At 40.4% G+C, this 17,047-nt stretch overlaps 1 protein-coding gene across 6 annotated transcripts in view; it reads right to left on the bottom strand.

The window, feature by feature from the left end:
• cacna2d3a (calcium channel, voltage-dependent, alpha 2/delta subunit 3a) overlaps positions 1 to 17,047 on the bottom strand; it is an 807,750-nt gene that overhangs the window by 454,853 nt on the left and 335,850 nt on the right. For all 6 annotated transcript variants that reach the window (XM_059649881.1, XM_048547899.1, XM_048547901.2 and 3 more), the window contains one exon: positions 10,451 to 10,613. In XM_059649881.1, coding sequence (XP_059505864.1) covers positions 10,451 to 10,613 — 163 coding nt within the window. The remainder of the gene's footprint in view (positions 1 to 10,450; positions 10,614 to 17,047) is intronic.

The following is a 17,047-nucleotide window of genomic DNA, read 5'->3' as shown; positions in this document are numbered from 1 at the left end:
AATTTTTTGCACTTGCAAGATTCTGTACTTGTCACGAAATGAGTTGCTTCTGCTGTAGTTTAAACATAAAGAATTTATTTTCCTTTCTACCATTGCATTCCATTTTAGCACAAAAATCACTTAAGAGTAAGTCAGTCAGTGTTGACAGTTCATTTTGTTCCACAGACAAATAAGCACTTCCTAATCTTATAAGCTTCTCTTTGGGGACCACTTTCACAGAATGTAACTTGCAATATATCCTGTCACGTGTAACAGTCAGTAACCCAGGATAATGGAGAGAGACACTTGATATAACATTATAAGTTAAAAACATGTCTTGTTAATCAGTGATCCTTAAAAAGTGATTAACTCCTTGCGATCTATTCAAAAATTATTCCACCAAACCAAAAATATACTGAAAAGATTTCTTTTTATTTCAGTGTATAGTATTCTGGTGTATTAAAACTACACAGCAAAAGTCAGCGCAGTTATGTGAATCTATATATAATGATATAGAAAAAGTCCAGATCATTAACGTTGAACTGAAACTGTTTCTGTCAAAAGTTACAAATTTGTCACATTCATTGCAATCCTTGGTGTTTCAAAAGTGATTGATAATTTTAAAAACTTTAGTCTTGACATCTATGATGTTGCTTATTCATTTTACAGCCATGCTCCACATATTGCCTATTTGTTAGGCTGAGCAAAAGTCATAAAGGTTTATATACAGAAATTCATCAATATTGCTTATGGGATTGGCTCTGGTTAATGCATTCAAGTTGTCAACTGAACTGTCTTGTGACATATGTCAGCTTAAGATACCTAATATCTTGAGCTTCAATCTATTAATTAATCTTGAAATGTTTAATTCAAAAAAGATAACATCAAATGCACGCATAAAATTCAGAAATCCAAGTTGCAAAATGATTGTGAAGTCAGGTTGCAATTATAGCACTGACCCTGAAGGTAAAATGATAGCATCATAAACATTTTAGCACTGCAGAAGGTCATTCAGATCTCTTGATGTTCTAAATATATGCTCCTCTAAGGATTTGAATTTACACATGAATTTTTGAACAACTTATTTAATTTTTAATACGAGAAAACAAAGCATATGAGGAAGATTTTTTTCTATAACTGTCTGACAATTTGCTGATTGTCTGAAAACACCTTTAATTTCCTTGAATTGGTGAAAAATACACATTTCACAGGGAAACTTATTACGTACTTCTTTCCACAATTTTAGCACTGTTCCATCAAACCCTGCATTCACCCCTAGTTCTTTCAAACCACATACAATCTTTCTCTGGTGTTAGCCAATCCATCCCCTGTTTTGTGCTAACCAGGAACTCCATCTTGCAGTTAAATACTTGGAGCACTTTACCAAACAGCCAAAGTCCATAAATCCCATTTCTTTACATTTCTAAAACTCAGAGACCTATTATCAACAGTAAGTCTGGTACTAGTCCACAAATTACCATAATTAATTTTATAAATACTACAGTGCTATTTGAGCTTATGGTCTCTGAGATGCTAATCCAGTGTCAGTGCCACTAGATTGCTGCATCCAAGCTTAAATTCTATTTTGATGAATATCTGTAAAATTCAGATTCACTTTGATATTGGCGCCATCTCCTCTTTCTGGCATTGCAGTGGGTGTCCCACTGAACCAGTGCCATATTCCTACTGCTGGCACTCCTGGGCTTTGTCAGGGCAAGATTTTCATTCCCCAGTCTTCATCTCACAAATGAGGATGAAATGTAGTTTAGGAATCCACATTCACTGACAATGAGACCCACAGGGTAATTTTGAAGGAGGCAGCTACTTAAATGGCTGCTTCTAGAAGCCTCATTCAATTAAGGATGCCATCTTGGTCCTGACTGTCTGAAGGGACAATAAAAGGCCTTTGCTAGTCATAGATTGGCAATCCACCCATTTTAGGTAGACACCACTAAATTACTTAGGTGTAGATTTCATTTATCAGTCACAGAACAGGTAAATAAGACTGTGAGAGCCATCAAACAGAAGACCCCCCAACAGTAATAAGCATTATTTGACATGGTCCTGGGCAATGTTTTGAGCAATGCAATTCACATTGAACGGATCTTCCACTTCCAAAGTCAATCAATCCTGCCATTTCACAGATAGGCCACCTGACATGCCGAGTATCCCTGGAAAATCCATGCAGTGTTGAGGCAATTCCCTTAATAATGTGGCTATTTTGGTAACCCACCAAGGTTGGACAAGTAATCATTTCCACCATCACCCCAATGCCTCAGAATCCCAAGGAAGCAGATATGGTATTGTACAGCCAAACTGGTGTAATTTCCTTCCCATTTTCAGAACCCCTGTATCCCAACCACTAACCCCTGACTCTTGGATCATTGGAAATACAGACCTCCAGGCACGAGAGAGCAAGTCCTGAAATATTAATGCATTTTGAAAAGGAAAATTAGCTGCATTTAGTGAAAATGTTGCTTCAAGCCACCACTAGTGATAAACCCATGTTAGAGAAAAATTTATCCTTAATATCAAATTTGAAAAAAAAATTATAAATGCTATAAATGTGAAAAAAAAGTAAACCATGACACAAATGTGATTTAATCCATTGTATGCCTGCTGACCAAAAACCAGCTCCTAATTGGCAGCACGGTGGCTCAGTGCCTAGCTCTGCAGCCTCACAGCATCAGGGACCCAGGTGTGATTCCAACCTGAGGTGACTGTCTGCGTGGAGTTTGCACATTCTCCCCGTGTCTGCGTGGGTTTCCTCCGGGTGCTCCGGTTTCCTCCCATAGTCCAAAGATGTGCAGGTTAGGTGGATCAGCCATACAAAATTGCCCGTAGTGTTCAGGGGTGTGTGGTTAATGGGGGATGGGTCTGCATGGAATGCGTCAAGGGGCAGTGTGGACTTGTTGGGCCAAAGGGCCTGTTTCCACACTGTAGGGAGTCTAATCCCACTTTACAGCTCTTGGTCATGGAACTTCAAATACCTATCCAATTTATTTTGAAATGCACGAGGGTGTCTGTCTCTATCACCTTTTTAGGAAGTAAATTTCAAACCGTCCATCATCCTATGAGCGAAAACTATTCTCTGCAATTGCCCTGTAATCTTTCAAAAAGCTCAGTGAAAAGATGGCTACGTCAATTTAGATTTTCTATTAAACAGGCATTTTAGTGCCAGAAATAATGACTTTAAGAGAAACATTTTGAAAAATCTATGATTGAATGGGCCTGATATTTTTCTGTCTGAAAGACTGTGGGTGGTGATTATCTATATGGAAAGCTTCAGTCTGGAGTTGAAGCTCCCTCCCAGTTTTCAATCTCAACTTAGAAACTCATCATGTTGTATGTTTATAGCTCTCAGAATACAGTTGCACCTACAGCTCAGGTTTTCTTTATTTTAAACAGCAAAACTAGTCAATCATACAAAATGCTGGTCTTCACTGCTTTTGACACTTTCATAGGAAAAGTTAACATTATTTGATTAAGAGCAAAGTACTGTGCTAGGAATTAGAAATGGAAATAGAAAATGTTGGAAATACTTAAACAATCCAAACATTTTTGCAAAGACAATCAAAGAAAAGTTTCTTCAGCTTTTACAAAATTGCTTATAATGAGCAAAAACAGTATATATTATTCATTGTTCTTCTACAACTACAATCAGAAGGAAGTTTAACAGAGATAAACACAAACACATCTGCCAAGAAATCAGTGAATGGGTAAACATGTGTTGGGTGAAGAATAGAGAGGGTCAGGGTAAAGTGCAGAGGGAATTACTTTCTGTAAGAACTGTCCACAATGTTGATGTGTCTCTGTGGGGCATAGTGTGCTAATATGTGAGGGACACTCCTCTTTGGGTGAAAACCATGTCCTCTAGAATGTATCTAGTAGGATGACACTCCAACCCTTGTCCACTAGCCCCACACCCCCAACTTGATAATATGCTCATCTCAGCTCCCACCACACCTGCCAGCCACGAATATAATGTCAGTGCCTGCAGGTGAAGCTATTAATTGGACATAAAAATTAGCCATTTAAGATCTTCAGATGGTCTCACACAGGAATGGAAACAGGCTATTCAGCTCCTTGAGCCTGCTCCATCATTCAATGAAATAATGGTTGATCTGTGGCCTAATCTTATACATCTGCCTTTGGCCCATATCTCTTAATACTTTTGCTTAACAAAAATGTGTCTATTTATCTCAGATATAAAATTAACAACTGATCCAGTATTCATGATAATAAAGTATGAAGCTGGATGAACACAGCAGGCCAAGCAGCATCTCAGGAGCACAACGCTTTGTCTCTAAAGGCTTCCTAACATCACTCCTGAGCAGTCTGGCTCTAATTCTCAGATTATGCCATCTAGTTCTAGAATCCCCAAACAGTGGAAATGGTTTATCTTTACCTGCCCTGTCTTTTCCTGTTATTATCTTGAAGGTTTTGATCAGGTCATCCCTTAGCTTTCTGAATTCTAAAAAATAAGACATAATTTGTATAATCTTCCTCATAATTCAACCAATGAAGCCCAGCTTTCATTCTTGTAACTCTATATTATACTCCCTCCAAGGCCAATATATCGTTCCTAAGGTGTAATGCCTAAATCTGCTCATAGTACTCCAAAGAAAGTATATTTATCCATTCCTGAGGAGTAATCAGTGATCAAACCGACAGTTAAGTTTATTTTAATCTGACTTAATTTATAACCAGATGTGCTGCTCCTGCCTTCACATGAATACATCGGTTATTGTTGGTTAGGGCTCACATCCCATTCACCTTCATGTTAGACATAACCAATGGCCAGCACTGAGGTTGCAAAATTTAAAGGGCCCAGGCAGATGAGCTGCACTGATATACCAATCTCGTACCTGACTTATTTCAGTGACGCCTAAGGACAAATTTTGGATAAACCTGGACCTCTTTCTCCTGGCACTGGAGTTCAACAATTCTATTCCCATTGACAGACACCATCGAATTTAAACCTATATATGTCTTCAAAATGAATTATATTCTTAGACAGAGTCATAAAAGTAATGGCCAAGACTTTTAACCAATTGTCTCTAATTTCTTGGTTGGTTGGTTGAAGCTTTGAGAAGTGTATAAATAACTCCAAAGATTAATTCAGAAGTGGTGTTTAAAAATCAAAATCAACGTTCAAACACATAGATGCATTTTTCCAAAGTTCTTTCATTAAATAAAAGTTAGCAAGCAGAAAAATAATCTAAGTCCAAATCATTTGATTATCATTGGAAAGGGTCCAATCAACAGTAATGCTTTTAAAGATTGCCCATTCACCTGTCAGTGATTTTTACAGCCAGGCTCCTGAGTCTGGCTCTGTCACTGGAAACTGGCTTGGAATGCACTCAGCACTGAACCAGTGTTGGAAGTAAAAACATGCCCATTGTTACAGCAATATCGGGCCATATTCAAGTACACAAGGCATTTAAAGGTCCCAAAGCCCTTTGACAGTTACCGAGTAAAGGCACAGGTGTACACCAAGTGGGAGAGGGAGTAGATTGACAAGTGGTTAAGTAAGGGGCAGACTGCTCATGGTGAGGGGCAGGGTGCTAGATAAATGAAAGACTGGCAAGGAGTGAGGGGTTTAGGATGCCAATCAACAAGGGGGCAGATGGCAGGAAGGATACACGTTGGGACAAGAAGGGTGAGAGGTTGGAGTCTTTCAGGTTTTGGTGTCTGTAGAAGGTTGCAGTTGGTCAGGTGTCCATGAACAAGGATGGGGTCAGTTGTCCAAGTGATGAGGTGATGGAGTCCATTGTGGATGAAGTGTAGGGTGTCCAAGAAGGGGGTCAGTGATGTGGGGAGTCAATGTGATTGATTGTTGTGTCAGTGTTATGGTAATCCAGGAGTTAGAACATTTGTATATTTTCCTGGTTAAATATTGTGACAGGTAATGCTGCAACCTGTGAGGTCTCCAAATCTAACTCAGAGTTGGGGATTTTCCAGAGAGTTCCAGCTGTTGGGTAATTGCACATGAAGAGTTTAAATTTCCCAGGCAATTACCACGTAGGCAGTACACTGGGATTTCCAGGAAGTCCAACATGTATCTTGTACGACATGTCCAGTTTCTGACTACTCTTGAACCAGAATATTTGAGCCCTAACCTGGACAGAAAAATAAAACTTTTCTTCTGGCATAATATACTATTTGAAAGATATGCTGGACAGCACTGTATAATAAATGTAAAACAGAGTTCCACTATTTGAGCAAATATTTTGACCTACTGAATGGTAAACCTTTCCAAATATGTTAGGTGAGAAACAAGTCAAAGCTAGGTCATTTTCTGAAAAGGCAATTAAAGGTAGATGTTGGCATAAGCAATCATAAAACTAACTGGTCAAAAACTAATTTATTTTATGACTAGTTTAGTTCTTACCCCTGGGGTAATGTCATGAAGTATTTATCAGTTTGATGCAGATTGTGATGGCGCATAGCCAGAGAATGCTCTCAAAATATCAAACATTAAAGATACTAAAAGTGTTCACAAGTATTTTTTTCAGCTCATGTGAATTTTGTCATTGTAGGGTGAAGATTAAGGCAGAATCTGTTTTGGCTTTTTTTGATAAAATGAACTGCTGAAGCAGCTCTCACACACATTCACCAGGTTCATTGTAAGATGATGCAGGGCTATAAACTGGCTTTCTGATGCAGCTTCCCAAATTAAACTAAACCAGACAGGCCATGTCATTGGAAAGGTAAGTCACAAGGACTCTGAAATAAACCTACAGAAACAAGTATCTACTCACCAAGTCACCGTTATTTACACGTGCATAGTACTTGACACTAGTCCAGCTTCCTCATGGCCAGCTCGCAGGGTTAGCAGAACCTCTGACACTCCTGTTTATATCTGCCAGCCCCAATCACTGAACTCTTATTCTATGAGGTTCATCTGGCTGATCTTGTTACAATCACTACAGACTTATAATTGTGTTCAAGGGTCCCAGGGTGGCTGCAACCTGGATTAAAGAGTTGCCTTGCTGCTTCTTCAAAGCCCAAAGAATAATTTAACACTTAGCTTTGCAGGGCAGGCTGTTTGCCTGTAGAACTGTAGAACTGATCACAGATCTTACAGTTGACTTATTTTTGTTAATCTGTATACTTTACAACATTGCGTGGATAATGAATGAATTGGATCCGAGGAACAGTCCTGGTGTTAACGTGCACATGTTGCTTGTCTGATGCTTCAATATCCATAGCAGATTTTGCATGTGTCACCAGTGCTTTGACACCTATCTTGCTTGGTCTGACTACATGATGTTCAAGGTTACTATCTACTACATCTATCAAAGGTGATGGGAACTGCAGTTAATATGCCAATCAGCTGCTGGCAATGAGTCAGGATATGAAATTACGTAGCTAATTTTAGCTCTGCCCTTTAGCTTTGCAAATCAGAATCTGATTCACCAGTTGGACCCCAGGCCAAGAATTTAATATTGGGCCCAAGAGCGGAAGTTGCTGTGATTCACCACTTGGGTAATGTCAGGGGAAAAAAGATCAGAGGCAGAGGAATCTATCCAAGATGCTTTATTTTACTTAATCTGAAAATGTCATGTACTTTATTACAATTTGTAGCTGTCTTTGCTCTTAATGTGAATTCACCTGACAACCGTGAGCATGAGAAATTACCAGGTCACTGAGCATGAGTTCCTGAGATAAAGGATTGGTAAGCGAGGTTCTCCACTGTAGATCACATTTACAGAGCAGGTTCTCATGCATGCTGTCTTAGAAATGGAAATCCCAGTTGCCAAAAGACTTAACATCAAATACATAGGGCTGTATCTTTCAGGCTGCTGTAGTCCCTGCCAACCCCACCATTGGCTAAAATGACATGAAAAAGCCCAGCCACAAAGCCAAGAGCTGCCCCACAGCAAATTAATATTGTTCATGATATAAAGGTGATGATTCCACTGCTATCTCAGTAGGGTGCTCTACCTTAGAGAGCTGCCAGTCAATCAAATAGCTCTGTAGTCCCAGCAGTGTTACTAGGTACACAGGCCTCTGCTAGGACTACGGGCAGCCCACCATGCTAAGGACTACAGACAGGTCTAAAGCTAGCACTCTCGCTGAGGTCTGCTGACCTGCCATGGCAAGGGAAGTGATTGGTGTGAGGGGCTGTGATGAAAAGCTGTCTGGCTGGGAAGAATGTTAAAGAGGAGGATGACCTTGGTGGGGTAGCACCTAGGGGCCCCGGAAAAGAGATTCTCCAAATTCGCCACCCAAAGCACCCCCTGCCCAGCACATTTCTGAGCACAAGCAACTCTGTCTAAAGCTGCTTCATAGGTTTTGCACATGGTTTTTGTGTGTGTGTGTGTGGGGGGGGGGGGGGGGGGGGGGGTTGTGGTGGTGGTGGTGTGCGCAGGCAGGTGAGCCCTTCCATGGGTAACATACTAGCACTGGCATGATGAGATATCAGCCCAAGGGCAGATGGGCTGCTCAACAACTCCTCTAATCCCTCTGAAAAATTTCAGACAAGCCTCTCCCCTCCCATTGCATCCCCTTCACACCCACCCACAGAGGATTCTAAAATGTAGGCCATTGCATTAGATTTCACTGGCCCTCTGGGAATGTGTTTCAAGATGGAAAATTGTAAGGAAGGGAAAGGTATGGAGTGACTATCTCGAAACACTATAATGGTTTGGATATCAAAAGGTATTGTGGAGTCACATATGGTTCTTGCAGTTAAAGGACACTGGGTGGCTTTGGAAAAGATTTAAACATATTGATTGATATATTAAATATATTGAAGAAAAAGCCAGATGTTTTTGCATGTGTACTAACGTACCAGTAAAGTTTGTTTTAGATATGAATGTCAGAATTAAATTCTTGAAACCTTTGTCTATTAACAAAGGGAAGATAAAAATTGCTCTGTTGGAGTTGAAAGCCAACTTACAGAAAAACCGATAGAATTGTAAGTTTAACTATAGGCTGACCAAGATAAATCTTGCTCATAGGAACACAGAAAGGAACTTTAGAACCTCAGGTCAGAGTGGATCATTTAGCACCTCGAGCCTGTTCTGCCAATCAATAAGATCACAGATGATCTGTAAACTAACTCCAGATGCTGCTCTTATCTCCACATCACTCAAAAGCTTTGGATAATAAAAATCTATCCAACTCAGCTGTAAAATTTACAATTGATCTAGCACCAAATGCCATTTATGGAGTTCCAAACTCCTACCACTTGTGTCTGACATGTTTCAAAATTTGGTGAAAATGTAATTTTTTTAACAAAAAGTAAGCACTACTGCAGCTTAGGTTAATTCATCTACAATACTGTCAGTATGTTTGTCTTTTGATGAGCAGACTCATCATTGGCCCATGAGCAGCTAAAAGATAGATTTTTCAAAATATTCCTCATAGCCGCACTGAAACTTAATGATACTATTAAAATCACAATCTTCTAGAATGGATTATGCAGTGGACAGCCTCTATAAAAGCACTTTTTCCTACAATGGGCCCTGTTGTAAATATGTTCAAGGTGAGGAAAATTATCATACAAGTTTTTTTGCATGAGTGGAAAAGGACGTATAAGTCTCAAATGTCAAAGATATAAGCAAATTAAATTGTGTTCCGCTTGACTGCAACAATGTCTGTAGTACTCTAGCAATAGTGTTATATTCTATTCATTTCATGGGTAATTTCTTTAATGTTCATAACGTTCCTTGCAAATCAGAACATTAAGTGACAATTCACTACAGGGAACTAACACATTTTCTGGCAGAGAAATGATCATTTACAGCTGTGATATAACTATTCAATTCAAAATAAAGCAAGAGTTTTGACAAACAAAATTTCACTTCTCAGAAATCAATGATTTAATAAATAAAAACAAAATTAAGTCACACTTAATATATTCCATGTTATCTTTCTTTCCCCGATCAGATGTAGAATTGTGTGATTGTGAGGCGATAAGTTAATTTGTGCAGCATCATGATCTATATTGGACAATCTTGATAAATTCTGAGCCTTCACTGAAACCCAGAGAACAGATGACACTCTTAAAATTCCGCTATTTTAGTTGCTATTTATATTATAGTCAGGGGTCAACATAGAATTCTGTAACTATTCAATGTAAGCAGTGTTCATGAACATGACGACATATACACAAAAGGATTAACTATTGTACTGTGATTAAAGCATGTTTACCAAGGGTTATGCTACATTAGTAACATAGGTGCATTGAAGATCCAGAGCAAGAATACCACAGCCCACATTCTGGAGATGGCTGTCCTAATGGCTACCAGTATGAACTGGAATAAATTTAGGGAATTTACTTAAACCCATGTACTGTTATTGGTTGAGTGTTGATTTCTGTTTGATACGTAATGCATACAGTTTTAGAAATAAGAATTAACATAATTTAAAAATTCTGACACTAATTAGCTTTTTGATATGAATTACAAGTGCTAGCATTAAATAAAGTGAACAGAAAGAATATAAAATTCTGACATACCTTTGTTGTACTTGTTTGTTGGGATCTGGACATCACTTAAGCTGATGTTAACTGGCAAGTTATTAAAATGTTCATTTGGTTCCAAAATAAATTCCTTCCCAAGTTCAACATAGTTGCCATTTTCATCTTTTTCATTTATTAAAACAGCATTGAAGTATTCATACTGAAAACAAAATAAAAGTATTGGTTAATCACAGTAAAATGAAATCCATGTGGAAGATAGAAGAAATGCGTGATCATAACAAAACAATAGCATTACGTTTTAGTCAGCAGGATGTTTATACTTGGTTATTGCTCACAAGGGAGTGCAGCAAAGCTTTACTGGGCTGAGTCCGGGAATGGCGGGTCTGACATATGAGGAGAGATTGATTAGGTTGGGAATGTTTTCACTAGAGTTCAGATGAATGAGGAAGGATCTCATAGAGACTTATAAAATTCTAACAGGGTAGACAGGGTAGATGCAGTGAGGATGTTCCTGATGGTGAGTGTGACCAGACCAGGGGTCTTAGCATGAAGATTTGGGGGAGATAATTTAGGACAGAGGTGAAGAGGCAGTTTTGAGTTACAGAATCCCTATAGTGTGGGAACAGGCGCTTCAGCCCAACAAGTCCACACCAACCCACAGAATATCCCACCCAGACCCATCCTCCTATAACACACCTAATCTACACATCCCTGGATACTATGGGCAATTTAGCATGGCCAATCCACATTTTTGGACTGTGGGAGGAAACTGGAGCACCCAGAGGAAACCCATGCAGACCAGGGAGAGTATGCAAACTCCACACAGACAGTTGCCCAAGGGTGGAATCAAACCTGGGTCCCGGGCGCTGTGAGGCAGCAGTGCTAAGCACTGAGCCAGTGTGCCATCCTGAAGATTTCTTCACCCAAAGAGTGGTGAGCCTGTGGAATTCATTACCACAGGATGTGGTTGATACCAAAACATTGAATGTATTCAAGAGGTGACTAGATATAGCACTTGGGATGAATGGGATCAAAGGTTATGGGGAGAAAGCAGGGTTAGGTTATTGAGTTGGATGATCAGCCATGATCGTGAAGAATGGTGCAGCAGGCTTGAAGGGCTGAAGGGCCTCCTCCTGCTCCCATCTTCTATGTTTCTGTGTAATATTGTACAGCATAAAACATTAGACATCTTAATTCATACTAACATGGAAATATAAACAGATTAAGTCTCCAACAAGTATTCTGTGCTTCCAAGAGATATGCAGAAATGCTGGAAATAATTGAGCCATGTAAAGTTACATATTACTTTATATAGTTGAGATATAATGAACAGGGTGGGGAGGGGTATGGTTCTGATGGCCATAGCAGCATAATTAGGTGGAATCGGCCAAAGCAGCACAAAGGTTTGGGAGGTTTTAAACATGTAAGTTACAACCACAACTGTTCACCATAATATTTACCACAATTTTTTTTCCCTGGTTAAAGATTCAACTTGTTAAAATCAATCCTCATTCACAAAATGAGCCTGCTTTCAGATTAGAATGGTAAAATCCCACATATTTCTCTCATTGCAAAATATTCAAGGTGCAAGGCACTAGGAAGCGCATTTTAAAAGACATTTCTTTTCCCATTACACTCAATTAGTTAATTTCTTAGAAAATCGAATATACATCAAAGAAATTATTAATTGATTCAACATTTTCAAAGACATTTTCAGTTATTTTAGATCAGATACCTCTCAGCTAGAGGATTGGACACCCTCAAAATGATTACTTTTGACGACAAACCTATTTTCAGCTGCACAAATAAAATTACACCAAGTCAGCACTGTCAATGCATCAAGAGATATCTTTCAATGCCAAGAAAAATAAAATTAACCATAATATTCCATTTTTCTGCCCAACTGTGTTAGTAGTTTGAAGATTTTACGCTGGATTATCGACTGCTGAGGCTGCATCCTGGGCTATTGGTATTTTTTGTCCGCAGTGGTCTGTCATTGCTTTCCATTTTCAGAGGCACAGCAAGAAGTCAAGTCCTGAGTCTACCTCGGCTGGAACAGAAATTATTCTGAACCACATGCTGGATTACTGAGATAACCAGACCCTGCCTGTGATTAAATAGCATGATTTTTAGAAGAAATTTGAACTTTAACCTAACCAGTTAAACTTCAAGCATACTTATGATGCTAACGTTATCTCAAGCATTTTAATAATCCACATATATTTATAGTTTTATTACAAATGTCTGATGACTAAAATCTCGACTATTAACAAAATATTATCAATGTTATTAGACTACACTTAAGACTAATGCTCCAAAATAAAAAAAACCTTTAATTTTCAATAAATTCACTTCCTTAAATCAATTTATCATGTAATTGTCAATCCAGTGCCGTTCTTATAATGAGATTTGCGCCTAATCTTACAACGTGCCCCTCACCTTTCTCATCAACCCTGTGTCCTTGTGGCTTCAGCAAAAAAGCTTGTAATTAGAAAACTAGAGATTCACAGATTACCCTCTGCTGTAATTAGAAAACTAGGGTATACAGGTTATTCCCTGCTGTAATCAGAAAGCCTACAAATCCCTAGTTATCTTCGACTATAATTAGAAAACTAGAGGACACCGGTTACCCTCTATTGTAATTAGAAAACCTGGGGGATACAGACTATCCTTGACAGTTATAGTTGAAAGTCCAGATGGTTGTCTTGTCAACCTGGTGATGGGGTAGGAGATATCTCAAAGCATCCAGAATGAAACATAGAAAGGCAAAGAAAAGAAGCAGTTTGTCCAAGTCAGAATCAGTGACGTTGGAAAGAAGAGGGTGATGGTCTGGCAAAGGGAGTTATTTCTATTCATGAGATTTGAGTGTTGCTGGTAAGACCAGAACTTCTTGCCCATCCCCAGCTGCGTCTAAGAACATGACAGGAATATGTTCTGAATCACTCCGATCCTTGTGGTGCAATTATACACAGACTACTGTTAGGTAGGGAGTTTCATTACGTTGATCCAATGATGATGAAGGAATGGCGATGCATTTCTAAGTCAGAACAGTGTATCATATGGTGTGGAACTTGCGTGTGTGGTCTAGCAATGAATCTACTTCCAATTTCCTTGGAGGCTGTAAAGGACATGCTGCTGAAGAAGCATAAACAAGAAGCTACTGCACATTTTGTAGGCAGGACACTTTGCAGCAATGTTTGGTTAAATCTTGCCGTATTCTGGCTAAGTGTCATTTCCATCAGGGCTAATGGAGGCTTTCTCTCCATGGGGCCTGTTGAATTCTCTGACATGATTGCCCCAATCTGACTTGCTAAGCATCAACCTTACCCCGATCGTATTCCTCTCATTCAATGCTAGCCCAACGTTCCCACTTACTGTAAATGGATGCACTTACCACTACCTGGATAGACTGACATATTCTAGGATCCCTGATGTTGAAGCCATATTTTAAAAGGCAGGTCCATATCCGGAAAATTGCAGGAATTTTGGAGCTGACCTGTAGGGCTGAATGCAATTCCTCAGACAACAGGACATTTGCACCCTGCTTTACAGGCAGGGACTTTGCGTTGTTGTTGAACAGGATGATGAAGAGTCTCTGAGAACTGCCAGAGGAGGCCATGTCAGCAAACACTGTCAGCCTGAACCGAGATCACCCTCCAGGACAGTACATAGGAATGGCCAGCAGTGCCAAAGAAAGTCAATGACGTTGTATCAGAGATAATGGGAACTGCAGATGCTGGAGAATCTGAGATAACAAAATATGGAGCTGGATGAACACAGCAGGCCAAGCAGCATCGTTATCTCAAGTCTTCGTTATCTCAAAGTCAATGAAGTTTCTATTTCACCAGGGCTACACTCTTCTCTCTTATACCTCACAGTCACTGTATCTCTGCTACTGCATCCACCTCACACCAAGGGTCATGCTCCAACATTCTCATTACTGCACGCAACATCCTTCCTCACTCATTCTCACCCACCCAATCACACTAACCCCGCAAGCTCTCTGCAATGTCTATTTCCTCACTTGAGGCACCTCAATACCCTTCCCTGACCAAGAGATGTTCCACTCACTTTCAACTCATCAATCTCTCCTTTTCAGTTATACTGGGGAAACAGCTGATGATATGGCTGTTAGTGCCAGGACAGGTATTGTGGTGCCCTACATTTGACTCATCAGCTCCAGACATGTTGATGATCCTAGTGATTGCTGGTGAAAGTTGGGACCATTCCAAATTCACGTCCCAACAACCAAATAAGATGCACTGATAATTGTTCCTTATAACTCACACTATGAATATATTCAATAACATGACACAACTTATACCCATTGGTGGTGACGTATTCTCTCCTTTGTGTTTTGTAGGTGCAAGAAACATTTCCATGGTGATGATGGTGGAGAAGACTGCCCCACAAGACACCACCTCTGAGGAGGACAGTTCAGATGTCTCAGGAAGCAGTGGTACGGCTGTCTCCTGCACCCCACACAAGCTCAAATACTGACAGGTTGATGGGTGTTTTAGTGAGATTAGCACTAGGAGTGCATGCTGGTAGAACATCACACAATGGGTCTCTGGGAACCAGAGTACTACCAGAGGCAAAGCGTGCACTCAGCCCCTGGCAGGAGCTTGTTAGCAATTAAGGACTTCAAACAAATGCAGAAGCAGAAAAAAGGCAGTAGACAAGTTTGGCGGGGCACTGAGAAGCTTGACACAAACTGATGAAGCTACACACAGTATTGACTCTGACACAAAGGCTGCAGGGCTGCAGTTACATGCTTGGGAACCTAATACCTCAGGCATTTAGCCACCTGACTGCCTCCGTGACACCATGGAAAGCCAGGTCCAGTTGTCTCAGGGGTCTGCAGGATGTGTGAACAAACCTGCACTTCTTTATACTAGACATTTGGTCCTCCGCACCAACAGCAAGGTGATAGGGGCTTGAGGGACATTGACCTCACTCCAGGTGACTCTTCCTCAAAAGGAGACTTTTGAGCACTGGACAGGACAGGAGCAGGAACCACACAAAGTTCTCCCAGAAATTTCCTCACAGGATTCTTTAAAAGTAGCCTCCAGCAAGCCTACCACCTTCAGCCTTGTGGGAGTTCAATCTGAGGAGCGTGGACCTGATCAGGCAAGGACACTGTCAGCACATCTGGGCTTTCTGGTCAAATATGCATCAGGGGTCACCCAACCAGACCTCTAAAGTCATTGAGTTCTTCAATAGGATGGGGTCCATCCACCCCAGTTGTGGAACATGGGTTCACATTGAGGCGTGGTAGAGAAAGAAGGAAGACCTTCTGAAGATACACTGGTGGCATGAGTGAAAATTCATTAAATGCCCTTTCTCCAATCTGTAAATGTGTATCCTGTTCTCACCATCATGCATATGCAAATGTCTGTCTAGCCGTAAATACAACATTGCAGATGTTGTCCTATGAACCAAGGTGTTGATCAGGTAATGAGTAAATCACAGTTGACTTCTACTTTGACAACATTTAAATGGTTTTGACATTATACTTTCAGTAGTTTTCTGAAATACCAGATAATTTAATCTCTCTTAAAACTTCAGTTCAAAAAGGAAGAGGTTCCCATTAGGTGCACAGACATTACAATTTCATCATTGTCATTAGTGCTGTTCAGCTTTTATCCCACATGAAATGGTCAGGGATGCTTGACACAAGGAGTGGGGGCTACACACAGTAGGCCCATGCCTAAACATCACAAGAAATGGTGTTCTCACTTCAGTGTATGGCTGTATGATTAACGGTGTTGCCCTTTGAAGGGCCTCACATCACTTGAACTTTCAGCCCCTCTATCACTGAACAAAGTATTTTCCTGAACAAGTAACAGACATTTGACTGATATCTGTCCAGGCCCCAACTACTCCCTTGCAACTCACCTGACTGGTTACACTAGATCCATAGGGCTACCATAACCCAACACCATAACTGCAGAGGAGCAACTTCCCTGATTTTGATGACTGACCGGACATTTGACTCTGTACAAGCCACTGGACTGATATCACACAGAGCCCGAGACTAACTATGCTAGGACTCCCTGACTTATGGGTACTTCCCAACCCCACACCCCAGACTTCAGTGAGAACTAATCAATTAATCATTGAGATATGGCCATTTGATTGCAGCGCATGCCGTATGTTTGGTGTGTTAGCTCTGGCACAATGTATGTGTGAGAATGACAGAGCGTGGTGCTGTACCGCAAAATGTTCACTCCCTTGGTGAATGACTGCTGACCAGTTTCCTGCCTTTGTGTCTGTGCTAAAAGGCAAGTCCAAACAGCAGTATGGTGAGTCTTCAGCTCAGGCAGAGGAGTCAAGATGCAACAGGATAAGGCAAGGCAAAGATGCTGTCAGCATCCAGGTAGGCAATAAGTGGACAAACACTAAGACAGCAAGACAGCAGCGCTGGATGTCCCTGATCCAATCCATGAGCCTGTTGCTGCATACAAGGTGTCCCTGCATCAGCAAAACAATGCTAGTCGCCACTGTGCTCCAAAGTGCAGCATTATAGTGCAGCAGTGTGCTGTAGGTGGTTCAGAGATGTATATGATGGCAAGGAAAGGCTAGTATGTGTCAGATGCCAATGTCCTTTGACGTGGGGTATATATGGCTGCT

Source organism: Stegostoma tigrinum, chromosome 11, assembly GCF_030684315.1.
Source record: "Stegostoma tigrinum isolate sSteTig4 chromosome 11, sSteTig4.hap1, whole genome shotgun sequence".
Lineage (NCBI taxonomy): Eukaryota > Metazoa > Chordata > Chondrichthyes > Orectolobiformes > Stegostomatidae > Stegostoma > Stegostoma tigrinum.
The sequence above is the reverse complement of the archived record's forward strand: the minus strand, read 5'-3'. Positions and strand labels throughout refer to the sequence as shown.